Source organism: Styela clava, chromosome 10 (assembly GCF_964204865.1).
Source record: "Styela clava chromosome 10, kaStyClav1.hap1.2, whole genome shotgun sequence".
Classification (NCBI taxonomy): Eukaryota; Metazoa; Chordata; class Ascidiacea; order Stolidobranchia; family Styelidae; genus Styela; species Styela clava.
In genome coordinates this window covers 10609896-10637015 of record NC_135259.1, presented here as the reverse complement: position 1 = coordinate 10637015, position 27120 = coordinate 10609896, and the positions used below count along the sequence as shown (strand labels likewise).

At 34.6% G+C, this 27120-nt stretch overlaps 3 protein-coding genes across 4 annotated transcripts in view; all 3 read left to right on the top strand.

Annotated features, from left to right (window-relative positions):
* Window positions 1-19858, top strand: part of LOC120338145 (uncharacterized) — a 76325-nt gene extending 56467 nt beyond the window's left edge. Inside the window, exons 2-9 of the mRNA XM_078117522.1 lie at window positions 11290-11899; window positions 12420-12557; window positions 12912-13080; window positions 13447-13555; window positions 13783-13954; window positions 14374-14578; window positions 14882-15024; window positions 18970-19858. Coding sequence (XP_077973648.1) covers window positions 11298-11899; window positions 12420-12557; window positions 12912-13080; window positions 13447-13555; window positions 13783-13954; window positions 14374-14578; window positions 14882-15024; window positions 18970-19084 — 1653 coding nt within the window. The 5' untranslated portion in view covers window positions 11290-11297 and the 3' untranslated portion in view covers window positions 19085-19858. The remainder of the gene's footprint in view (window positions 1-11289; window positions 11900-12419; window positions 12558-12911; window positions 13081-13446; window positions 13556-13782; window positions 13955-14373; window positions 14579-14881; window positions 15025-18969) is intronic.
* Window positions 191-3483, top strand: LOC120338330 (large ribosomal subunit protein eL24-like). The gene is made up of 4 exons (XM_039406311.2): window positions 191-342; window positions 538-724; window positions 2531-2667; window positions 3324-3483. The coding sequence occupies exons 1-4, from the start codon at window positions 338-340 to the stop codon at window positions 3454-3456; spliced, it is 462 nt and encodes a 153-aa protein (XP_039262245.1). The 5' UTR covers window positions 191-337; the 3' UTR covers window positions 3457-3483.
* Window positions 19859-19997: 139 nt separating the features above from the next.
* On the top strand, window positions 19998-27052 carry LOC120338144 (uncharacterized). 2 transcript variants are annotated; one of them, XM_039406080.2, is made up of 8 exons: window positions 19998-21266; window positions 21495-21632; window positions 22067-22235; window positions 22589-22697; window positions 22850-23021; window positions 23415-23619; window positions 23923-24065; window positions 25751-27052. In XM_039406080.2, exons 1-8 carry the CDS (start codon window positions 20656-20658, stop codon window positions 25863-25865), a joined length of 1662 nt encoding a protein of 553 aa, XP_039262014.2. In that variant the 5' UTR covers window positions 19998-20655; the 3' UTR covers window positions 25866-27052. The 2 variants fall into 2 exon arrangements, with proteins under 2 accessions (XP_039262014.2, XP_077973647.1); XM_078117521.1 differs by lacking the exon at window positions 25751-27052 and adding an exon at window positions 25223-25681.
* The last annotated feature ends 68 nt before the right edge of the window (window positions 27053-27120 follow it).

The following is a 27120-nucleotide window of genomic DNA, read 5'->3' as shown; positions in this document are numbered from 1 at the left end:
ATTTTACTGATGACTATTTTTTACATTTTTTGGTTGATGAAATCTCTCTCTTTCTCTCAAAATTCAAACCTCTAAACTGAGTGAAGCTATGTCATTGGTTAACCCAAAATATAGAGTATAACTTAAAATTGCCTGTTTCGGGAAAATAAATTATCAGCGCTCATTTCCTAGGTGAGATATCGGTACTTAGATTTAATATAATTTTGTAAAAGTTAGTAGTTTTCCCTGATCACTGTGGCATGTAATAAATTACTGAACCGTTACGACCTTTGACTGTCAACATTGGTGATAACTAGGCTCGAACCAGACGCGGCCTTTTTTTCTGCCATCGGACAAGATGAGGTAGGTGCATATATATCACTTTTATCTTACTTCATCGACAATAAATTCGGCATATATTCGTTATTCCTATTAACATATAATCTCATGCGTTATTGTGATTATCATTTTTATGTAATTTAGTATATTTCATTGTCGGTTGTCGCGAATTTTAACCCTTCTTAGCCATCAATTCTGATTCCGTATTTTTTTTCTAAGGACTGAGCTCTGTCAGTTCAGTGGATTAAAGATATACCCGGGTCACGGGAAGCGTTTTGCTCGTCTCGATGGCAAGGTGTTCAACTTGTTGAATGCAAAATGTGCTGCTCTTCTTGTAAAAAAGAAGAATCCCAGGAAAATAAGCTGGACTGTGTTGTATCGTAGGAAACACAAGAAAGGCACAATGGTTAGTTGTTTTTTATTACTGCATGTTAGATTGCTGGGTTCTTGTTAACTCATGTTTAATTCTGACTTATCCTCTAGTTGAAGTCGTGGCGAATCGCGCCAATGTCAGTAGGGCAGATTCCCAGATGTTCCGACATTTGGTTTAATAAAACAAACATCATTTGTCTCTGAAATGAAAGCAGATGTGTCACACTGCGCCATGTTTGTCTTCATAATAATTCAAATTAATCGCAATGGCAGTAAAGTGGTCAAAATTTCGGTTCATTGCTGAAAACTTCCCTAAATGCTAGGGTTATATTTTACGGTCTGGTTTTTTCTTGAATCTGATTAATTTATCTGGGTAGTCTAATCCAATAGTGACGCTTTTAGATTGCGCTCCTTTTTAATTTATTGCGCAGTGCCGGTTTGTCGATATGGAGGTCTGGACCGTCTCATTAAGGAGGGTTTTGCACTCACTTATATAATTTCTTTTAATGTGGGGCTATTCTCTGAATCGGGTAGACTGTGCTGTAGTAAGCGTTGAGAACAAGCTCGCCACAGCACTTCTGATTACTCAACATCAGGTTGAATCGCATGGGAGCATAATTATGTGCGAGAGGATTGTTGGAATCCTCCCTGCCTCATGGTGGCTGACGTAACTGCTGGTCAGTTACGGCTTCCTCCATTATCAAGTCCATGCATCTGAAAACAAATAACTAGCTAACTTATCCCATACTCGACATAAGCTGGTACGGTAACCGGACATATCTAGTGGTTCGCCATATGATTAGGCCTTTTTATTGGCTCTGCTCTCCCCGGGATAAATATGTAAATCGTATCCTATTTTTTGTTTGTTATCCTATTAATTGTTTACCTTTTCCATTTCGCATTGTCTTGTGCAGTTCCTATTATAAAGATGTAAAGCTATTCTGTATATATTTATTATCACTAAGTGATATTTTCAAAACCACTGTAATACCACCGAAATACTCGATGGCTGTTACATTCATCAGATAGGTGGCATGATGAAAACATGTGCAATAGCATATTGTTTAAAATAATGAGTATTTGTATTCGATGATAACTTCAGAGTCTTTGTTTTCGAGAAGAAGTCTTCAGAAAACTTACAAGGACAAGAATAAAAATACAGTAGTTATTTGTTTTTGTTTGTAGCTGAGCTCTAACAAAGAAGTCTCTGGCTAGTGAGGTTTAAAGTTAATTGTTGAAAAGTCAAGGATTTGAGTTTGACAGGAAATTTTGTTTGTTAGGCCCTCTTTCAGGATAATAGAAAAATGGCCTTGGGCTACCCGATCCTTGAAAATTGTTGTTATGAAGCTATAAGCACGCGTAAATGTTTCTGATGAACTATTCTCAATCTAGGCATATTTCACAGCGAGGGTGAACACTGAACAGTATTACACAAAATTCTAAGAAATTTTTAATCAATTATAGGCTATAGCATGCTTATCCTGACTGCGTTTTAAAAATTATTGACGTAGCAAAGTCATTATTTTAGCCTGGTATGGAAAATAAAATAGAAATTATAAGACCAAGAGATCTTGAATTCTGTTTTTAATTTAATTATCAAGGCGCAACCATTTTAACATGTTACTGTAATAAGATTATTTTTATGATGTCGTGAATGTGTTCGTCTTGCTTGAAAAATAAAATTTCCTTGGTCTATAATTTTTGTACTGCTGGATATGTATATGTTACCTCTATTGTAGGGATGCTTGAATACAATGGGAGTCATGATTTGATATCTTATTTATAGAATCCCATTTTCATTTACCTTTTTTTTAAATCACTTTCTTTTTTATTACTTCAGGAAGAAGTAGTCAAGAAGAGGACACGTCGCACACAGAAGTTCCAGAGAGCCATTCAGGGAGCATCATGGAGTGAAATTCTTGCAAAGCGTAACCAAAAGCCTGAAGTGCGTAAAGCACAAAGAGAGCAAGCTATCAGGTAATGCAATATCACATTCAGTCTTATCCAGTTACCCAACCAATTCTAAGATGGGAATGTTTAAGTAATTTTCTCATCCTATTCGTGGGTGGTGTACAGTGTATTGATAACATCTGTTATACACATGTGATAATAAAAGGCAATTTATGTAGTCTTACGTCCCTGTCAGGACTGATTTTTAGAATAGAGCCGAGTCTATATTTTGAAACTTTACGGGAGTTTGAATTGCAGATAAAATAAGTCAAAACTTTGTGTTAAAACTCGAAAGGAATAATTGACCTGATCGTTCTTATCAGTCTGTTAAAAAAAAAGGCTTGCATATGCTAAGGTTTTTGGTATCAAAATAAGATTCTTTTTGACTTCGGGGTTGTAGTTGAATTTTTCGCAACAGAATGTTTCTATCTCGAGTGATTCGAAAAGTCTTGCTGCATACCAACACAAATATATTTCTGTAATGTTTTTTCAGTACCGGTAGTTTGTATTTCTAAACCAAGAATCTGGACTGAAATCAGTTTTAACTCATGTTGTTGGGAGTCTATTGCGAATATTTTCAGACGCCACAGCCCTGGCTCCAACAAACTGCTTGCTCAACTATGATGTCACCAAGGTTGTGCTTAGAAAAATCAAAATTAATTGTTTCATAACAATATTTCCAGGGTTGCCAAGGAGAAGAAGAGGCAGTCTGAGCAAACAAAGAAATCTCAAAAGCCACAGAAATCACAACCAAAAATGAAAACTGCTCAAAAAATGAGAAAAGCTGCTCCAACCATGTTTAGTGGCAAAAAATAAATTCTATAATGTGGAACAGTACAAAAATTTCCTGGCGTCAGCAATATTTTTTGTTAAGGATATTTTATATGTTTGGGTTAGGTGAGTGAGGTGACTGGACTCGTTCTATGATTTCTATGACTGGGATAGATATTTTTGTTAATCAGAATTAGTCATTGGTAAGGCAGTTGTGGTATTAGCTCAATCTGATGGCAATTTGTATTGACCCCTAGGTATCCGAAATTTTGAGAATGTGCTAAAATTCCTCGCTGTTCCATTTTAATACTACACTTATGTGTCGCGAATCGTATCCCTCGCTAACTCTTTAATATTAGCTTTCTGGGTATCTGTCTACTTTCCGCCTCACTTGAATACAGTCCTGTTGAGGTTGCTGTCGAAAAATTAGGCCATTTTCATAGAAGTTGTTACATCTATGACAGGGGTGGGCAAAATTCGGTCAGTTGGATAATTTTTGACACAGGCTTATTGTTTTCCACTTTGCTTTTGTAACACCGTATGAACATTGTTATCAAAATGTAACTTTTACGTCAGACTGACATGGCCCGCTAGTCTAGGTGGGCGAAATTTTTAGCCCCTGGCCTAAAAACCTTGCTCACCCCTGATCTAGAACTCAAACATGGTTAAAATATTACTTTACACCAGTGGTTCCCAACCGGTAGGAAATTTGGGGATCCTGGTGGGAAATAGAATGCTCCTCTAAATATAGACGCGCAATAACACAATATATATTACACAATGAAAATCACAATATAAGCCATGAAGCAGAAAAAGATTCCCATTCAATTATTCGAAACTTTGGCCATGTTATTCTGATCGTGCTCGTGTAACTAATTTTGATCTTTGGTCAACCGATAACAACCTCGCAGACATGTCTCCAAGGCTCTGAATATTACGCAAGAAGATTTTCGTTGAAGAGTCACTGAGGGGCACAGTCTATTTTCAAATGTCTTGGAGATATTGGGTAGGCATACGCTCTGATGAACAAATGTCTGATCCGTCCGGTCATTGTGGTCAACTTTTAATAAAGAAAAAGGGTAATGTATAAATAAAGTACGATCATATTTATCTCGGCTACGTTTCACGTTTTTAGAGAAAAATTTTGAGCAACTGACGCAATGCGTTGTTTGCACTAAGACCATCTCCAATGGTTCTATGAAGCAACATATTTCCAATATCCAACGAAACGAAAAATAGAAGCAAATTGATATTCGACATCATGGGGCAATTCCAAACAAGTTTAAAGTGACTGCGTCTTATCCAGTTGTCCTGGGAATAGCAAGGACCAAAAAGTCCGGGCGTCAAAGATGAACGGGTCTCTTTGTCCAATAGCTATGCGCTTTTTCAAAATAGATTCAGACATCCGGTCTATCATATCAAAAAAAAAAGCAAAATTGATATTGACGGTATATTGTTAACTTTGATGCGTCCTTTGTAATCTTATGTGTTGAATTGTTCTATTCGGTGAATAACACTTTTTTTACACGGATCGTCACTATCCTGGGGTGCTAGAGGGCGCAATGAGTGTTCTCACGGGGTTTCAACTTTCACACCAATTGCAAGCCTTTATTACAGAAAGTCTTACCAATTATTATTGACGAAAAACTTATTCTTTTAAGGGAGTCAATATTCAGTGGGAAATTAAGATAAAAAGATTGGGAATCCCTGGTTTACACGGACCCGCCGTATAAATAAGAACTCCAATCGGCCTTTTATTTGATGATCAGTGGTGGGCTATTGTTTTTGCTTGCGAGCGACAGAAGTTATCTGATGGTCTTACTTTAATTTTGTTCAATTTAATAAAACAAAAAAAGAGAAAGGTTAGGAATCTGGGCAGTCAACAAAACTTGAAAAATAAGTTTATAACGTATCAAACGCGTTCACTCACCGAAGAAGAATGAAAAGAAATCGCAACAAACAAACGAATAATATAAACAGTTGGTCATTATTCAGACGTCTAACTTCATAATCAAATTACTTACAAACAAAATAGTAAATTGAAAAGCGGTTGTGCGTGTGATGAGTGGGGCGGCATGTAAACGAACAATCGAACAAATTATTTCTAGATGAAAATGTGCAAATCTCTGCCGGCGTTTCGTGCTTGAAAATATAAAAAACAAACTATCGAGTGTTGCCATAAAATCGACTATATACAGCGTCTACACAATATTGTAAACATGGATTGTCAGTTCTCAAGGTTTACGAAAATGAACTCAATAGCCGCAGGAATCTAGACGTCTCTAGTAACTTCATGGTGCACAAGTTTTCCTTAAAAGTAAATATTTCTCCTGTTGAATTCATATTTCTTATGATTCAATGATTTGTTGAATATATTCCTTGTACAATCGTAGTAGTATATATATATATATATATATATATTTACGGTACAATCCTTCCTTTCTGCTTTTCCGTGGGTTCCAAATAGATACCGGTACCAACTACGCTTGTCTGCCCCGCATGTTGATTTCATAGCCATATTTTTTTGCTTTGATCAAAAATGTAACGAAACAGCAAAAATAAGCATACCGGAACTATATCGCTGAGTACAATGCCCAGTTTCGTGATATATGTACCATTCCAGAGCCGTTGACACGCCCTTCGCGTCCGCGACAACAAAAAAAAAGACAAACGAGCGTAGCTTTTATGGGCATATGTTGAATTCGCTATAAAAATTAAAGCAAAAGTTATCGGTGAGATAAATTAAAGTAATTTTATTCAATCCCGGATGCAAACACAATTCGTTTACTAACTATGAAAATGCACCTATCGCTTGTACATTTTTTTTTAAATCTGGGGTCTTATTGAGATTCTCTCCAAAGTTTGCAAACTAACGTCGAAGCAACTCTTTTCATTCTTATGATCTTCATGTACAAATCCCACTAATCCTTTTCTTGCATAAGAATTTTTCAGCAAATACGGGGACCTCCAGAAGGCTGTATTGGCTCAACGGCATGACGCACCTCGCTGAGCGTTAGGAACACGTTTGCCACCGCACCTCTGGGTTCGAATCCCGTTGGGGATAATTATGTGCGGGAGGATTGCTGGACTCTCGCCGCCGAAGGGTGGTTCACGTGACCGCATGACGGTTACGGTTTCTTCGCACCATGAAGTCCATGCATCTGAAACTAATAACCGGCTAACTAATCCCATACCCGCAATAGACTGATAACCGGACGAGAGGGAGTGGTTCGACATATGATTGAGCCGAGCCATCTTTCTTCTCCCCCGAGATAAATATCTAAATCCTATCTAGTGAATATCTTCTCATGAGACAATTCAAGTTTCCGACATCATATCAAAAGTTAAATGCTGGGGATTTTAGTGGTTATTATTATGGGGAGCATGGCTTTGACGAATTTACCAGTCACCATCGCTCCCTTGAGATTATACCGCAGAGCCATCTCTCTCCTGATAGCCGCGGTATTTTCCTGTTGTACAAATGTAGAGGATGATTTTGAAGGCTACCTATACATAACATATATCAGGTAATTCAATGAGTCATTTGTCATATTCATTAACGCTATAAATATAATATTCTCTCATGGATCCAATTTCAAATATCTACAGGGTAGCCTACACCGACTGTATTGTTGAAGCCAGCAGCCAGGTACAGTTGAAAGTCACTACATAAGTTAAATACAACCTTCTCATTGGTATTAAAAACGCTCCACTGCTGGTGTATTAGATCAAAAGTTGTTAATGTGTGGTAGTTATGACTATGGAAGCAATGTTAAATTTTGTTTGTATGGAAGATGCTGTCTTCAAAGCAAGACATTTTACGAAATAGTCAAACTCTGGCGTATCCAAAGTTCTTTAGTTGTGCTTGAAAATTTGGGGGTTATTGTTTCCTTTTTAGTTTTTGTTGTGAGTTATCTTTATGGGTTTCCACATTTAGATCTCTTGGCCCCAAGGAGTTCAATAATTTGACTCATGCGCCGATTCTGGACAGCTGCTAGCCAATAATGCGGACTAAAAAGCCCTGGCAGTAACAAATCATTGTAAATCCTTTTAATTTGGTAGTGCAACGCTATCACCTTTTTTCCATGCGCATAAACAGTGTTTGGATTCACCAGTCACGCTATTATTTGTTAGACTGTAACGAAGATTTGCATATACAGCATGTCAGTATCAGTCACTAGCTTTTTAACTGCATTTGAATGGTAGTTGGGATTCCGTCATGAATATTTTGTATGCTTGCGATTACTCAGAAAGCAAAGAAAAGAGTAATTTGGGAGGAATATAGGTGACATATTGAAATAACAAAGAATAGAATTATGATTAATTAATGTAATGAGATATTGATTTCTCAATAATTTAACTTTTTCAAACTGATTGGACTCGGATATACGACAGTTTTATGAAGTCGCCTGGTGTTCTCTACGGCTACGCCACAGGCTCGTATACAGAATGTAAATTCAAAAAGCACGACATTCGCGTTCCTGTCACGCATAATCCTGCAACTCGGAGTTTGCAAATATAAACTTAGCTGAATGAACATGACGTATGAATAAAATTGGGGTCAACATAAAGTGTTGTATATTTGCCATATTTTATATATTTTTTATTATAGAGCTGACGCATTTACTCTTTCCATGTGTGGCAAGTTAGTAACGTATATTGCAAAGACTGCGTTTTGACTTTCGAATGTCAATAAACAAACAATATTTCCCTTCTAGCCTGTGAGTGAACATTTGCAATAATTCATGTAATTTTTATTCCTTGCACATGCGTACAATCTTTCGGAGAGGAGGGAAATGCACATTCATATTACATGATTTGTGTTCATTATTACAAGCTTTCGCGTCTGACAAATTTAATGTGATACGCTTTACTCTAGACAGATGTATCGCATATCGAGCAACATGTCATATGGGCTTCGTCACAGTAATCTGAGTTTGGTTTCGTTGCCGTAGAAGTTTTGATTCGGTTAGTTAAAATAGAAATAGGATAAGTTTTGCATATTTATACCATAACGTCATATTCTGAAGCATACCAAATACTTTGAGAAGACGCAGGCGGGATTTGTTAGGAATCAAACGGATAGATAAATTTTGGTATATTGAAACATTTGATACAAATTGATATGCGCCACATCCTATATCAAGTCATTTAATGACCATTGATCGGGTCATTGAAATCGTGCCAACATTTGCCTGTTGTCTACGATTGTCTAAAAATATGACTAATTATTGGTTTGGCCTCATTGATTGATTTCATCAAAGTACATGTTTGGTCCGAAGTTAACATTTTAAGAAAGAATATATATGCGTTAAATTATGTTACGTCGGTGAATAACACCATTTAATCAATATCTTCATTTTTTGGTTGAAATATATAGGCAGAATGCATGAGCACGGAAATATTCAGAGCGGAATTTTATCGAAAAATCATTTTGACGCTGTACTTTTGTTAACTGAAGTAGATTTTTATTTGCCAAGGTTGGAATAGTAAATAAACGTTTGAAGACTAAGCGCTCAAGCGTAGAGAGAGTGTAGAACTAATCTCAACTGACGAAGTTTAAACTGACTATCATATTTCAGGAAAGGTCTAAATGCATTTGAAAATAGGTAAAAAACATAAGAATATCGAGATCGAATATTGTAAGAATATTAGTGTAATAGTATACTATAGGTAATAATACCATGCTTTGTATATACGTGCGAGAGAAATAATAAAGTTATGAGTTAACAATAACAAGTAATAGCATCTGTATTAGGGGCAAGGTTTTTTTGCACTTTTTGAAACATAAAGTCGACTTCTAACACTTCCTGTTTGTATTCATAGAAATGCATTATTTACAAGGTTGCGGACATGTTTTGTACACGGCAAAGACGATCGCAATTATATTATCAATCGATTTGTTTGCCCAGAATCTATAGCAGGGATGGGCAACCGCTTTTGTGTCGGGGGACAAAATTTACTTTTCAGTGTTCCTGGAAGATTTCATATTTACGTATGGGCAAAATGAAATAATGAAGCGAAATCCCATTTTCATAACATCTACAAATCTATATATGACTTCATTTATACAGACGATAATTTTTGTTCGCTAGGAATTAACGATCAAACTCGACCCTTTTAGACGTCGTCGGCAAACAGGTATTGCATTCTTTTGATTTACATATGCATGTAGTGATATATATTATATCAAACCCACCAATTGCAATGTAACGATTCACCCACTCATAATAGCAGGCATTACACACGACGAGAAGGTTTCATCAACTCTTTTTGTTATATTTAAAATTATAGTGAACACAAATTTTAAATATATATGCCACAGGCGGATGACTTGATTATGTCAGGCATTGTCCAAACTTACTATGGGTCTCTCTTTCTCTCTCTCTCCGCTAATTTTCGCTTTCTGTCACCCTCGTTTACAAAACACACCAGACACTGGTTATAATTCGGCTAACATAAGTGGATGAAATGTCATAAATTATTTATCGTGGGTGACTTACCATGCTCATATGTACATGCATGCGGTATACACATATATCCCTCCGGAGTGAATTTCAGATACACCATATGTTGACTGTTATACGACCAGATAGGCAATCAAAGTCTATCGCCGTAAATAGTTTTTGCCGTTCCATTGGTAAAAGCGGTGTTGTTAGCATGTTTTGTTGTTATTCTGAAATCAAATACTCGTACTGCTGCTTACGCATTTACCCTGTAAATGAGACTGTGCGTTCTCGGTGGATTGGACGGTAATCAGTAAAAATGTTTGAAGCTGCACAAATAGTAATGAATAATATCGAATATTGGTAAGGCAAAAATCGAAATTATCTTAGGATCAGCTTATTACTTAGTTAACAAAGAGTCTTTACGTGTGCAGAGTTTTCTCTACATTGGATACGTGCATGGATCAGCGAACGAATATTAACTTATAATAAAATGCTGTGATTTTTAGATAGGCATTACTGTATAACCAAGCATCGCAAGCAAGGGCAGCTTCGGGTGATAAAATGAGTCAGGGTCGTTGATGAGTTTTAATAGCTGAACTTTGGAACGGTATTCGTGTAAGAGCCACTCTAATAGAAATTCGCTTTCAAAACAATAACAAACGTTCAAGATCATTGGCGTTTCCTATTTATCTTTCAGTTTGCAGTCATTCCTTGAAATAAAAACCTGGAAGTAATAATAGCATCGAAATTCCTTTGCGAAGCTTACTTTCATATATTATATAGCTTGTAACTCGAATGTAGCTTACAGCAGCCATTTGGACATGGTTTTTGTGGAGAAATAATGCGATCGTAAGAGCCCAGCCATATAAAAACACTGATTTTAACCGCTTGATCGGTCGCCTGTCCATAAGGAAATTGGTTTAGAGCGGTGAGGCGTACAAGTAGAATGATCTCACGAACAGCTAAAACCATCCATCTATAATCAAAGAATGAAAATACAGATTTACTTTCATTCTGTTAGGTTACAGTTGTTCTTTATTATGCTGCAAACTATCTGCATCAATAGTTTTATCGAAGACGAGTGTAATAAGCAGTACAGCAAGAGGTATATCTCGCTACAACATACGAGTTTTAATTATCGTACGCATTCAATACTATACTCAGCACCGAATGAATGCTGCATGACGTATATGTATTGGAAGCCGGAGGCTGTCTTTCGCATTTTCCTGTTCACGTCTATTGAATTGTTTGTCGTTTTTAGACGGTTTGCAAAGTTACAAGATATTTTGATTCGTTGATAGCCTTGCAGTCATTTAGCAATTTTCTTCCTAATTTCAAATGTTTTTGCAATACTAACAGTCGCAATATATATGTGACAAATTGTCAGTTGATTCAAGTAATATATATAATAATCGCTATATTTTTTCAGACGATTCAATGCTGTGGCGTAATTTTCGAGGAAGAAAGGTCAAGTTATTAGTTAGCATTGTGTTAGGTTTAGCTGCCGTAACGTGGATAACACTCTTTTGGAATTACAAATATAGCAGGTCTCCTCTGAAGCAAAAAAATACTCATGTTCATAACGATGGCCACGATTATCTTCAAATTGACAAATTCTATACGACTACAGTCGAATTTAAGTCTGCCGTATCGACACGCTTCAGTAATGCGACAGTAGAAACTACACGACAGAGATCATCAGAGATAAACTTGGTCACCCGTGATGAAATGGAGGTTAAGCATGATCTCAGCCGTGGAAGCAAAAGAGGCTGTAAACTAGATTGGAACTTCCCGTACATCAACATCTCCAGTTATGAGAACAACCCATCCAAATTACCAAAACAAATTTCAAACACCAACGATGTTCGACCGATATTTCCGAGTCCAACATTACATTTAAGGCCAGATAAATTTTTATACCCGGTGGGGAGATGGGGACCCAACAACCAGTTGTTCGGATTCTTTGAGGCAATATTTGTTGCTGTTGTGTTGAACAGGACATTCGTGTTGCCCAGATTTATAAAACATCATCTTGATAAGTAAGTGGATCATGTTCAATATTGTACAAAGAAGTGAGCCGCGTTGATAATAAGGCTGCTGAGTTTTAAGCCTGCAGGTATTTTGCTAAAACCACTTGCTAAACCACGGTGGAATGAGGTTTTTTCGCTCGAACATGCTTTATATAATAATTTACACAGGTTCTTCATAAATTTTTATTCATTTTATGTATTCCATTGGCATTAATTGGAAAAATATTTTTCTCTATTTCAGCAATGGTAATTTGATAGATAATTTTATTGCTAAACAATAGTAAATGTAATTTCAATGCTTGAAAAAAATTTGAAACGATAAGCAGATGACAGTTCAAATAAATGTACAGCATACTGAAACACGTCGTTTGCTATAACATCAGAACAAAAAATACATTTTGAACTCAAACAAAACGTGAGGCGACCCCCGACTACCCAGGCACGAAAAGTCTGCACCACTGAACAGTGTACTAATCGGGTTCGTTTTGCCAGTATGGAGAATAATTTATATTTTTCATTATCATTTCAGGCAGCGTCATTCAACTGAATTTACTTCTCCAAGTCATTATGTAGACGTGGAATATTACTGTAAATTTATTTCTTGTATTACACTGGAATCTTTTCAAAAAGCGTGTGGATTTGAAATTGATGCAATAATAAATACAAAGTAAGGTATTATATCGGCAAAATGTAGTCGAATACAATTAATGCTATCAGTATCCGGTGGTATCATCGGTAACAGTAATTGCAATGTGTAAGAAAGGATTTGATATTTTGCTATTATACACCTTAATTGTTTATGTCCCATAGGTTCCTATTAACAGATGATATTATTTCCAAGTCACACGCATTTAGTTGCCATCATTGTTCAACTCCAAACCTGAAGTATAAGGAAATGGATATGTATTTGAAAATGCTGTATATATAGGAGCTTTTTTCTTCTGCAAAAAAATCTGTAGCTTATACAAAAGTTTATCCTCCTCTCCATAAATATTTGTTTATCGTATATTACTTGGTGCAGATATATGAAGACATACCATTTCGACGACATTAAGCGACATTTGGGAATGCGATTTCCGTCTGGTTTGTCAGACCTGTCTGAACTACTGTTGCCTTCAAATGGAACATCGGAAGAGAAGAAGGAATTGACATTCACACCTAGTGAACTACAAATGTATTTCAAGACTCAAGTAATTTTGTATGATATTGTGGTCAACATGTTGGATTTTCGTTAAAAAGGGCGCGATAAGAGTTAATTCGTTCTCAATTTTATTCGTACTTGACAGCGGGTTGAATTTATGCGGTTTGTTTTTCATTATACAAACGTGGATTTTTTTTGGATTCTCGTTTATAAATAAATACATTTACTACCCGATGAACAGCCTCGGCTACATGTAATTATGCTTAATTAAAAAATATTTTGCTAATTTTTTCAGGAGGCGCCATGATATATTTTTTGTATAAAAGGCACGTGCTTCTACTGTATGCTCATTTTTTTTTATCTAGGTTTTTGTCAGTTTGCAAAATATACTAAAATATAATTTAACTTTTCGCAGGCGAAATGTGTCGTTTATCCCTATCCAATTCTCGACCTGCGAACTTATAATGCAAAAGGCAAACGTGTCAAACTTCATTCTTCAAAACCGTCTAAACCGTTTTATAAAGGTATTTTTTATATAATCAAAATATTTATGTACTGGCAATAACAAAGAACTGTTTACCGTTGCTACTTATTGCCCTTTGGAATCGAATTGAACTGACTTCAATGGAGTAAATTTTAATAGCATTACCACAAGGTCCATAATCACTCATTTACCATTGAATAATCACAGTAAATTGTGTATAATACGAATGGGAATTACTCAATAGCAATTATCACAACTTCCTTTCAGCTAGAAATCTAAGTCTTCCTGCTGGCGTTGATCTATTTGAATCTATTCTGAACCACTATAGAAGACCTTTATTTATAAGACAAATTGTTGAACATTTTCATCACAGCGTTATCGAGGGAAACCCGTTTCTCAGTATTCATTGGAGATACAATGAAGGAGATTTTCTTTCCAAGTGAGCAAATTTCTAACACATAAGAAACTCATGAACCATAAATTCCTATTTTAGCAACAAAATATATTTAACTGAAATAAACATCTCGATCTATTGTAAATAATCTATCAATCATTCAATTATATCATTGTTTCTAAACGTTTCGTTTCTAAATCTTCAATTTTTTTCATCCAATGCATTGCTTTGTTGGATTGCGAATGCAAAACAAAAATGGATCTTGTAAGGAGCAATATTTTTGCTATTTTGTGTTTTGTGATTATTGACATTCACTAGCACTTGGAAATTGGCATGACTAGTTCAAAAGTGGTAATATTTCATTTATGTCAGGGACGCGACAAAGTCCTGGCTATTTCATGTCTCATTTTATTTTCAATTAAATACAGTAAATTGTTTATTTACTATTTGAATTTTTTAACCAGACACCACTGTAACAATCAAGATATAAATAAAAAGATTTGTAGTCGAGCAAAATCCTTCACATCTGAAGATTTTATCCAAAAAATAGACGAAAAACTCGAAGAAATTGAAAAGAAAGGATTCAAAATGACTCATGTTTATTTTGCTGCCCCACCCGATGCCTTGAAGATGATGAAGCAATTATCTAAACTCTTGCGCAAAAACAGAGTGAGTGCATAAATAATACTTCATATTTTTACCTTATTTAACATTCAAAATACAGAATGTGTGTATATTATGCTCCGCGGAAATGGAGGAAGAGCGATAATAAGTTTAGGTATATTTGTTTTGTAATTATGCTGATCGTCTGAAACGATAATATTGTCGTATGTTGTAGGTATGTTATCGTGTCTTCATTTTGATTATTGGTGATCATTTGTTCATATATCATTTTTTTAAAGTTGCTAGCTTATATTAATACTTTAAAATATTTTGTTTAAAATAAATAGAAAAAATGTTTTTTTGTTTTAGGGGATTGATATATTTTCGTCCAAGGAGCTTATTCAATTTTTGAAATCTGAATACAACAATTGTGAATTTTTAACAAAACATTTCGACGACATTATTTCAACCACTGAAATGGAGATTTGTTCCCGTGGATTTGCATTTTTGGGGTAAATTCATTGTTTTTTTTATGTTTTTTTATTAAATGCTGTCACCGGATATGCTATGCAATCGCGATTTGTTCATGTACTTGTAAATACTAATGTATTGTCATGGTGATCGATCTGATGTGGAAATTCCGTAACGAATATCTGAACTTAGCATTGAATCATGAGTTATGATGACATAGCCTACATGCTTTCAACTCGATATTTAAATCAATTGAATTTTAGTCAAATCGTTTGAATTACATACATACGCAATGATGAATTTTCATTTCATAATTTAACAAATCATGATTTTTTTGTGAAGTGGAAAATTATGTTACATTTAATTGCTTGGTAGTATATAATGGCATGATAGCTTTTTGCTTGTAGTCGACTTCGATAGCATAACGTCAGACTAATAAAAAAATTGCCTAAGTCAAATTTTAACATTTTGAGTAAATCAAAAAAAACTTCATAACTTTCCCATTTTTCAATCTATTTCAAAAAAAATTTATTCTAGATTTATCTTATCAAATTTTTAATTATTTTAGGATATCTATAACTTCCAAATTCTATTTTATATGCGCTAAAATTGACTTAGGCATTTTTTTATTCCCGCACCCTGAGTTAGGCAATATTATTCACATCTTCGCCCTATATTTTCTCTGTACAGTCGCTTGACCTATATACTTTGTAAAAGTCCATTCGGCAAATAATGAGAGAGTGACTTCCATTAAATTAATATGACACGAAAGCCAAGTCAAAAATTCGATATTCCTCCTTAATCATAATTTGGCTTTGATGATCATAAGAATAGATGTCAGCCCACAGGCCAGATGAATTGTATTCAATTGATACAAGGAATGTAAAATTTCACAACTCAAGCAACAAACAATATAATAGAATCAAAACATAAATAACTCTTTTGAACCTAAAACATCAACATAAACAAACAACTGTAATCATGAATTTATAGTAGTATACTTCATTTAAGTTTGTATAATCTACTCGTGAGGAAGGTTGTCATAAAAAGGATGACAGTCAATTGGCATAATTGATTTCATTTCTTGAAGATCATTAAATTTCCTTGCACAAACTGGAATACGAGATCTGAACATTGGCACCCATTGACTTTGAACATTCTGTACACGGTATGGTAGCGCTTTCCAAATTGCTTTCTCAAACGAAAGCTTGTAACGAATACTACCATCACTTTCGTACTTCAGGGCACGCAAATCATGCACTCTGGGATCTCCTACTCTTTTTCCGGGTCTAATGCTTTGAAGGAACAATTGATTCATTCTTTTGAAATCAGTGTGCCTCATTTGGCGAACATGATAGGGTGATGGATGGATTCTTGCGGATTCCATAAGTACGATCAAATCTCTTTCAGAAAAAATGTCGCCTACGATCTTTCGTTCAATGACGCTGTGCATCGAGTCACATTCCATTTGTGTATGTCCAGCCACCAAAAATTTTTGCTCTATATCTATGTTGTAAGTTCTTGCCAGACTAGAATATGCATTGGCTACCGTGCTATTCCTATTTTGGTAACCACATCCATCGCTCCAAACTATGATATGCTTCAGCTCGGGATTATTACAAATGATTCGCTTAAAATGCTCAAACTGCAAGTAAGCAAATACTTCACTAGAAAGATTGCCTTCAGTTTCATTCCAGACGTAGCAGTAACCTGCTTTTGATTTCGTATCATATAAAGTGAAATTGTGTACCTGTAGCTTAGTTCTGTAATATGAGGTACTAGCTCTCGTTCTAGGACATAAAAGCACGGCCTGTAGATCCATCGTCCAAACGGATTTATTTGCACTTGCAGAATCTTTGTCGGTTATTTTTTCTTTTCTAGCATCATCCTTCAGTTTGATTCAGTTATACTCAACTGTACTCATGTTACCATGTTTGTAACCTACACACTTATCACACTGATCCTTTCGGGGAATGAAAACTGAGTATTTATATCTGTGGAAAATCTCGTTGAAATAAGCTTCACTAACGACCCTCCTGTTTTCTTCCTCTGCAACATTTTGGTAATGTCTGTGGAGGGCAGATATTGTGGTGCCTGGATACAAAATATTTATGTTTCTGTAACTTGGCAATTTTCTGCAATAATGCGAGTCTACAGTTGGTAGTGTGCTGAGCCACTCTTTTATAAACTCTCTATCCCTTTCACTTACTTTTACACACTTTCCACTTTTCGGACCTGCTTGAACAACAGCTGTTTGGTTAGAAGAGGTTTTATCTTTAATCCAAGATACCAAAGTTCTGCAAGGCATCCCAAACGTGGAAGCAAACATTTCTTTGCAGACTGGCAGCTCAGAACCATTCGAAAGCTTTAGTTTGTAAACATATGAAGATTTTCTCCTAGATACACCGGAAGATCTTTGTTGTTTAACCTCATGTGTCCCAACCAGAGTATTTATGAATATTTTGCGTTCATTCCAAGTCGTCATAGACCAAAATTTAATGAACATAGCAAGTCTTTGATCTTCATCTACAACGTTACACTGGCGAGTTTTGACTTTGCTACAGAATGCAGATCTACATGGTGGCCCTGGTTGACGATTGGGCACATTCTTTTCTTTCCAGTTTCTATATGATTTTCCACGGAGGCGCCTGATTTTTCCTTTATTTTGTTTCCATTTATCGTGCACTGGTCTCTTTTCTCGGTTAGGTGAGGGCTCGTCATAGGTTTCAATAGTGCCATCTGATCTTGTAGAGCCTTCATTGGTATTGTTCGAAATACTCGTCGTGTCCAGATTATCGAGACTTACATCAATATCCAGTATTTCGTGGAACGGTAAATAGCCACTTTCACTATATAAATATGCATCGGAATCCCCCTCGCAACCATCGAGCTGAAGCTCTATAAAACTTCCAACTTCATTCACCTCATCTGTGAAAATTAAATACGAATACATATTAAGATCGCTCGCTACTATCGCCGTATAAATCCGCATTTTTTGGCGTTCAATAACTTACCACGTGTGACACTATCATTTGCAGAAGCATTTCCAAGTAGAGCATAGTTTCTCAGCTTCCTGGACTCCATACTGTTAATATTCGACCACTACAATTACTTGCCGGTAGCGTCCAGATGTTGAAATAAATATATATTGCAGTACACCCTACTTGAACCAGAAAGCGTTGCTAGTCGAAGAGTGCCGTAACGACACCAGAACGTACAAAAACTGGATGCGGACAGGCGTGTTTAAATGTGCCTATCTCAATTATAGTCAGTTTAGGCAAAACCAAAATCTGCCCAAGTCCACTTCCTGAGATAGGCAGATTCGTTTTTGCCCCCTAGCGGCTGATTTATACCAGATATGAATGTTTAAATAACATAGAAAGATAGATCTTTCCCCAACGAATCCAGCGATACCAAAATCTCAAAATCGACAAAAAGTGACTTAGGCAATTTTTTTATTAGTGTGACGATAAGTAATGTTTATAAATTAATTCTAACTAATAACAAGTGTTGCTATAGAAGTGGTTATAATCAGCATATAATAATATCCTTGAGTGACGCGATGGAAACGGTGGTTCGTTTTTCTCATCGTTTAGTTTTAGTCACCCTGAATAAGCATGCTCATTGCCGAATATTACATTTATCGCCCATATATATATACTAAATTGCTTTTTACGATAAAAATATTTTAATATAAACATCTACATAAAACGCTATTTTATAAAAGAAATACATTTTAATTGTAACACTTGCATTTACGTTTTTATTTGACTTTTAATCATGTAGTAAAGTTCCCACTAAATGTTCAATAGAAAGTCTAGTCTGATTTTCGAAACAATCTTTTATATTGATATGAATATCAAAGAAATCTGGTTGTTAAATGTGGAAATCACACCAAGTACAGTCATTTACCCATATTTGGGTTTATAATCAAGGAATATTCAAGCATTTTATATTTGGTGCATTGTATTCTGCATTACATATAGGTCTCAAGGTACAACATGGACATCCAATGTTATTAAATCGAGATTATTTGGAAATATCACTGGAATAAGAACAGAGTTTGATGATCTGGTTTTTGAATCCAAACTTAAAAAGTAATCGCCTAGTCTCAAACTTCGAGTCAAGTGTGATGGTGCTCACGGGTTAATAATGAGTCTACGATCTACGGATGTCTACTTTGCGGAAGGGGAATATTGCAAATGATATATATGTCATGAACAATCAACTTATAATCAATATTGATATAATGCATTTTCGGGTTAAAAATACGAATATTCTTTGATGAAATATGGAATTATATATAAGTTTATTGATTCAATATTGCTAACAATCTATACCTGATTTTTTATATTTTATATATGATTTATCATAATATTCGAATTTCTGTGCTAATTTCATGACATATATATGTAAATTTTTGCTACTGCATTGCTGATCAAACGACCAAAACACTTCTCCAAATCAGTAAGTTGTAGGCTGGTAATCTGGGAAAATTTTCAATCAACCCTCGATTACGTATTGAAAAAATTTCGATTCCAAACTTCTCCAATTCCCACTCCGACGAATTCAGAATCTTGAGTCCGGTTGCAGCATGTTAGACACCACAACCCTGCATGGTTGTAGGCAATGCTATCGTTTTCTGTCAATTAAACCAACAAACGTCTAGCGAACGTTCAGTAATTAATTATAAATTTTAATGTGTTATAACTTTTATTTATTTCGAGGGTTTTATTAGTGCTGACTTCAACTTTGCATTCTCCCAGTTCAATTTCTATCAATTCTGATGAGTGTATCACTGAGTTTTTGACTTTGTCCTTTTCGGGGTTTCAATTAGTGAGCTTACAATATATTCTAAAAGCTAATAACTTTTAATCTGCATATCTGAAATATTCAGCCTTTAGGCTGTTTAAACAAGAAGGGTAGAGTTGACCTCCATTTTACAATCTGCCAACGATCCGAGTTCAAAGCCATCTTTATATTATGAAATTTAGTAGGTTGAAATAAGAGCGAAAACACCCAACGACGACTCAAATGTAGCAGAGATTGTATATTCTAGACACGGTTTTCGGGAAGAAATAATGCGGTGATAAGAAGGTAGCCCAACCGTGCGAAAACACTGATTTTAACCGCCTGATCGCCCTCGTATTGAACGATTGGGAAAACTCGTACAGGTAGCAAGCAATCTTAACAGTTGACAGAGTCGATCTATAACCAAAGAATGCAGGTTTACTTTCAGTCTGTTAGGTTAAAGTTGTTCTTTATTATACTGGGAACTATCTACATTTAATAGTTTTCTCAAAGACAAGTATAATACGCTGTACAGCGGGAGTTATATCTCGCTACAAATACGTCTGGATTCGAGTGTCAACATACGGGTTTTAAATATTTTGCGCCTCCGAACTACGGCTGCGTAACGTTGGTTCTATATATATGTATTTCAAGTGGGAGGCTGTGTTATGCATTTACTAATGCTATTGTTTATTGAATTATTTATTGTTTTTTGACAGTTTACATAGATATTTCTATTCATTGGCTGCTTTTCTGCCATTCGCCACTTTTCTTCGTAATAACAAGTATTTAAACTACAATACTAACAGTAGCATTATACAATTTATATACAAATTGACAGTTAATTCGAATAATAATCGCTATATTTTTCAGACGATTCGATGATGTGGCTTATTTTTCAAAGAAAAAAGTTCAAGTTAATAGTTAGCTTTGTGATATGTTTAGCTTTCGTAACGTGGATAACACTATTTTGGAATTACAATTATAGCAGGTTTCCTTTGAAGCAAAAAAATATCCATGCTCATAACGATGACCGCGATTATCTCCAACTTGACAAATTCTATACGACTATAGTGGAAAATATATCTTCCGTATCGACTAACTTTAGCGGGTTGACAACCAGACAACCAGAAACTACGCGACAGAAATCAACCTCGGTAAACTTAGTCACCCGAGATGAAATTAACGTTAAGCATCATCTTGGTAGTGAAAGCACAAGTAGCTGTAAACTAGACTGGAACTTCCCATATATCAACATCTCCAGTTATGAGAACAACCCAGCCAAATTACCAGAACAAATTTCAAACACCACCGATGTTCGACCGGTATTTACGAATCCAACATTGTATTTAAGGCCAGATAAATTTTTATACCCGGTAGGAAGATGGGGACCCAACAACCAGTTGTTTGGATTCTTTGAGGCGATATTTGTTGCTGTTGTGTTGAACAGAACGTTCGTGCTGCCGAGATTTGTAAAACATTATCGTGATAAGTAAGTTGAATATATTCAATATCGTACAAAGAAGTGAACAATGAAGAGTTGACAATAAACGTCGTTTTCTATAACATCAGATCTAAACAAAATACGATTTGAATTCAAGAAAAACGTAAGGGAACGCTCGACTAACCAAGCACGATAGTCTGCGCCACAGAACAGTGTACTATTCATTTTTCCAGTGTCGTGGCTAATTAATTAATTTCTATTTTTGCTTTATTTTAGGCAGCGTTATTCAACTGAATTCACTTCTCCAAGTCATTATGTAGACGCGGAATATTATTGTAAATTTATTTCTTGTATTACACTGGAATCTTTCCAAAAAGCCTGTGGATTTAAAATTGATGCAATTATGAATACAAAGTAAGATATTAACACATCGTCAAAATGTTGTCAAATATATACTATTGCTATCCGATAGTATGCGTACTTTCATACATAGGTAAGAAAGGGAGTTATATTTTCCTCTTATAGTTTTGTTGGTATGTCCGTTAAGTTACGTTGATCAACTTTATTATTTCCAACTCATACGCATTAATTAAGTTATGATAAAACGTCAAACCATAGTACGTCTTTCAAGAAAAATTGCAATTATTGTTTAGCTCTAAATCAGGAGTATGTGAAAATAGGTATGTAATTAAAAACTATATATAGAAGCTTGTATCTTCTGCAACAACAGTCGATAGTTTTATATGCCTTTCCATTAAATATAGCCCCCCCCCCCCCCACACACACACACAAAAAAAAATATTGAGGTAAATCCGGGATATCTGTTATGGATATATTATTTGGTGCAGGTATATGAAGATCAACCATTTCGACGACATCAAGCGACATTCGGGAATGCGATTCTCACCTGGTTTGTCAGACCTGTCTGAACTACTGTTGCCTCCAAATGGAACATCGGAAGAGAAGAATGAATTGACATTCACCGCTAGAGAAGTTCAAATGTATTTCAAGACTCAAGTAATTTTGTATGATACTGTGATAAAAATGTTTTATTTTCGTTAGGAAGGGCGCGTTAGGAGTTTTTCGTTCCCAATTCTTTTTTTACATGACAGCGAGTTGAATTTACGTGCAAGTGGATTTAAATACATACATATACTACCATGCAAAAAGCTTCAGCTACATGCGATTATGCTTAATTAAAAATTATCTTTTACTTTCAATTTTTTATTCATTTTTTCAGGTATTTTAATATAAGAAAGACATATATTTTCTACATTATGCTCGTTTTTCTTATGTAGGTCTTTGCCATTCGTCCAAAAAAACAGTTACAGCTTCGAAAATAGTCTAGAATAAAGTTTGCTTTTTCGCAGGCAAAATGTGTTGTTTATCCCTATCCAATTTTCGACCTGCGAACTTATAATGCAAGAGGCAAACGTATCAAACTTCATTCTTCAAAACCGTCGAAACCGTTTTATGAAGGTATTTTTTTTAATATTGATATCAACGAAATAGTGTTTATCAGTGCTTTATTCATTGGAATCGAATTGAACTTGGTATAAAATGGAGTAAATTTTGATGGTAATACCATCAACATGATTAACTGAGAGGCAATTATTACAATTTCTTTTCAGCTAGAAATTCAAGTCTTCCTGATGACGTTGATCTATTTGAATCTATTCTGAGCCACTATAAAAGACCTTTATTTATAAGACAAATTGCTGAACATTTTCATCGCAGAGTTATCAATGGAAACCCATTTCTGAGTATTCATTGGAGATACAATGAAAGAGATTTTCTTTCCGAGTGAGCAAGTTCCTAACATATATATAGGAAACCCGAGTACCATAAAGTCTCATTTTAGCAACAAAATATATTCAACTAATATAATCAACCAAACCTCTTGTAGATAATTTATCAAATAATTAATTCTATTAATTGTTTCTAACAGTCATTTTAAAACGTTATATTGTCTTTTTTTAAATGCTATGCTTTGTTGGTTTGCAATTGCAAATCGAAATCGATGTGCAAGAAGAGGTGTTTTTACTATTTTATGCTTATACTCGTATTTCTTCTCGGGTCTTTGGGTACCTCAATAATCATTTCATTCCCAAAGGAATACAGTAAATTTCAGTCCCCCTTGGTGATATATTGTATTGAACAGAAAATTTTAATTTACTGTTTGAATTGTTGAACTAGATTCCACTGTAACAATCGAGATATAAATAAAAAGATTTGTAGTCAAGCAAAATCATTTACGATAGAAGACTTCTTTCAAAAGATCGGAGAAAAACTCGATGATATTGAAAAGAAAGGATTCAATATAACTCATGTTTATTATGCTGCCCCACCAAATTCATTGCTGATGATGAAACCGTTATCTAAGCTCTTGCGCGAAAACAGAGTGAGTTCTAAGATTATACTCCACATCGTTTACATTATTTGACATTTAAAATACAGAAGATATTTATATGCTCAAGAAAAATGGAGAGAGAGCAGTAACTTTGGGAATATTTGTTTTGTAATTATACTATTCGTTTAAAATGACACTATTGTGGTAAACTTGTTGGTATGTTGTCGTGTCTTCATTTTGATTATCGATTTTTTGATGTTTGTTCATATATCATTTTGGAGTTGCTAACCGGGTATTAATACCATAATTTTTTGTTTAAAAAGCAATAAAAAGTATTTTTTTGTTTTGTTTTAGGGGATTGATATCTTTTCGTCCAAGGAGCTTATTCAATTTTTGAAATCTGAATACAAAAATTGTGAATTTTTAACAAAACATTTCGACGACATTATTTCAACCACTGAAATGGAGATTTGTTCTCGTGGATTCGCATTCATGGGGTAATTTCATTTTATTTTTATTTATTTTTTGTTAAATGCTGACACCGAATATGCTATGCAATCGCGATTTGTTCATGTACTTGTAATACTAATGTATTGTCATGGTGATCGATCTGGTGTGGAAATTGCGTAACGAATCTCTGAACTTGAATTGAACTTAGCATGGAACCATGAGTTATGATGACATACCGGCTTTCAACTCGATATTTAAATCAGTTTATGTTTAGTCAAACTGTTAGAATTTTAATTTCATAATTCAACAAATTTGATTTCTTTGCAATGAGGAAAAGTATGTTACGTTTAATTGCTTGCTCGTATAAAATGGCATGATAACTTTTTGTCTGAATTCGACTTCAATATTATAAGCAATGTTTATAAAATAATTCTAACTAATAAAAGTGTTGTTACCGAAGTAGGTATAATCAGCATATATTAATATGCTCAAGGGAAGCGATGCAAACGATTGTTCGTTTTTCACATTGTTTAGTTTTAGTCACATTTTAGTCATGCTTGCTTATCGCAAATATATATACTAAATTACTTTTTAAGATAAAAATGTTTTAATATAAATATCTACATAAAACGCTATTTTATAAATGAAATACATTTTAATTGTAAAACTTGCATTTAATTTTTATTTGACTTTAATCTTGTAGTAAAGTTCTCACTAAATGTTCAATAATAAGTCTAGTCTGTTTTTCAAAACAATCTTTTAAATAAATCGTGATCAAATGGATATCAAAGAAAACTTGATATTAAGCGTGTCATCCAGACACGCTAAGAGGCAGTAAAAAGCGCTTCAACAAAAGAGTCATGATAGAATATCACGAACAAAATAAGTATGACAATAAAACTGAAAAGCTGAGAACACAAATTACGAAATTTCCTAGCTGCGATAAGAAAATATTCTGTTTTTTCTGAAGCTTGGAAAACTTACATTAGTATTCATACCGTAGTAATTACTCACCAGTGAACCTCCACAATGAACGTAAACCTTACTTTGTAGCAATCGGCTATTATATTCGCGAGTTTGCTGACTCGTCCACTCTAACTGCAAATTTTAAAAATATATTCACGATGAATTTTTAAAGTAAGTAAATTACATGGAGAATTTGAACAAAAATTTACCCTTTCAGCAATCTTTCCCATTTCTTCAGGTCTTGCTGCACCAACTGTTGACATGATTACTGTAATGGCAAAACACCAATAGTGAATAATAGTCAGAGAATACTCGAATTTGGCAAGTTAATGTCCAATTTATATTAATATCATAAAGCATTGATATCTTTCTTTTATATGGTGCTTTCTGGCTTTTCATTTAGAAAACTTCTTCATGCAATGCCAAAGCTCGAAACTTGGAGTAAAATTTTGCCATTTCCTGAAAAATAATCGCTCCTTGAAAACACTTCGCATATTTTTACGATAATATATCATTTCAGTGATAAATGTTATATATTCCATTGCGTCCGTTAGAGCTACAGTTCAATAGTAAGTCTAGTATGTTTTTCAAAACAATCTTTAAAATAGATCGTGATCAAATGGATATCAAAGAAAGCGTGATATTAAACGTGGAAATATTTCGAAGTATAGTTATATATCTATATGCCCTCATTGATTATGGTTTCACATTGAAGTATAATCCAGCCTTTCATATTTTGTTACATTGTTTTCTGCATCACTTGTAGGTCTCAAGGTACAACATGGACGGCCAATGTTATTAAATCAAGATTATTTGGAAATATTACTGGAATAAGAACAGAGTTTGATGACCTGGTCTTTGAATCCAAACTTAAAAAGTAATTGACGAGTCTCACGCTTCGAGTGAAAGGAGAAGGTGCTCGCGGGTTAATAATCAGTCCACAATCTACGGATGTCTACTTTGCGGAAGAACAATGTTGCAACTTGCAAGTGATATATATACTACGAACAATCAACGTATAATCAATATTGATATATTGCATTTTTCGTGCTTTAAAATACTAATATTTTTTGATTAAAAAAGGACTCGTGCATAGGTTTATTAATGCAATATTGCTAACAATCTATAAATGATTTTTTATATGCTTTTTTCATGATATATATATATATTCAAATTATTGCTACTGAATTGCTGATCAGACAGCCAAAACACATCTTTAAATCAGTAAGTTGTAGGCAGAACCAGGTAATCTGGAAAAATACTTTTTCAACTGCCGACTGCATTTTAAAATATTTTGGCTCCGAACTTCGAGAAAATAATATTTTAATGAAATAATCTTTGAAATATGAAAGTCATCTTGTTACATCGAGGATCGCATTCACTTGATTTTTGTATTGACTCAAATATTGCGTCTGTTAACTTGTGTAGTAATTTATTTGCTATTGTTGACGCCGTAATTTCCCGTGATTGCTCCTACACACTTTGTTACGAAGCAATTGTGATAGTCTTCGTGGCAATTGCTTGCCCAGACATGTCTCGCTTAGACATGGATAGTTACGGGAATTTGTTTTAGATAGCGCTTTACTTTTGCAGAGAGTGGCGCTCGTTTTGTTGTAATTTGTAAATAAGTTTAAATTGTTCAGCGACCTTGACTTTCTGTTTTGACAGTAGGACGATAAAATATTGTAGAATATGGCTGTTCCACATAGGCCTAGTTTAGGGATGTTTATATGAGCATTAGATTGCCTTTGTGATTGTTTTTACAGTTATAGTTTATTTAATTGATTTGTTCGGATTTCATTGACGAATGATTTCATGTTCAACTTATAATAATTTAAGCCTGTAATAGCAGACAAATTCGGTATGTTATAATTTGTAACTCTTTCTGATTTGAAGGCTGAAAGTTATTTAATAGTAATTTGGTTCGACTTGTTAATTAACTATGTTTGATATTTGTGTTCATAAATTTGGGTAGGCTTTCTAAAGGCCCAATCGTGTATGATTATTTATTTATTGCAAGTATTTTGTATTGATTTGTTTTTACGTTTGTATTAAGATAACCGTGTCAACTGTATACTTCGAGTTGTGTGATTTTCTGGAATGAGGATACGAACTTGGGGCTTGAAAGACCGCGTT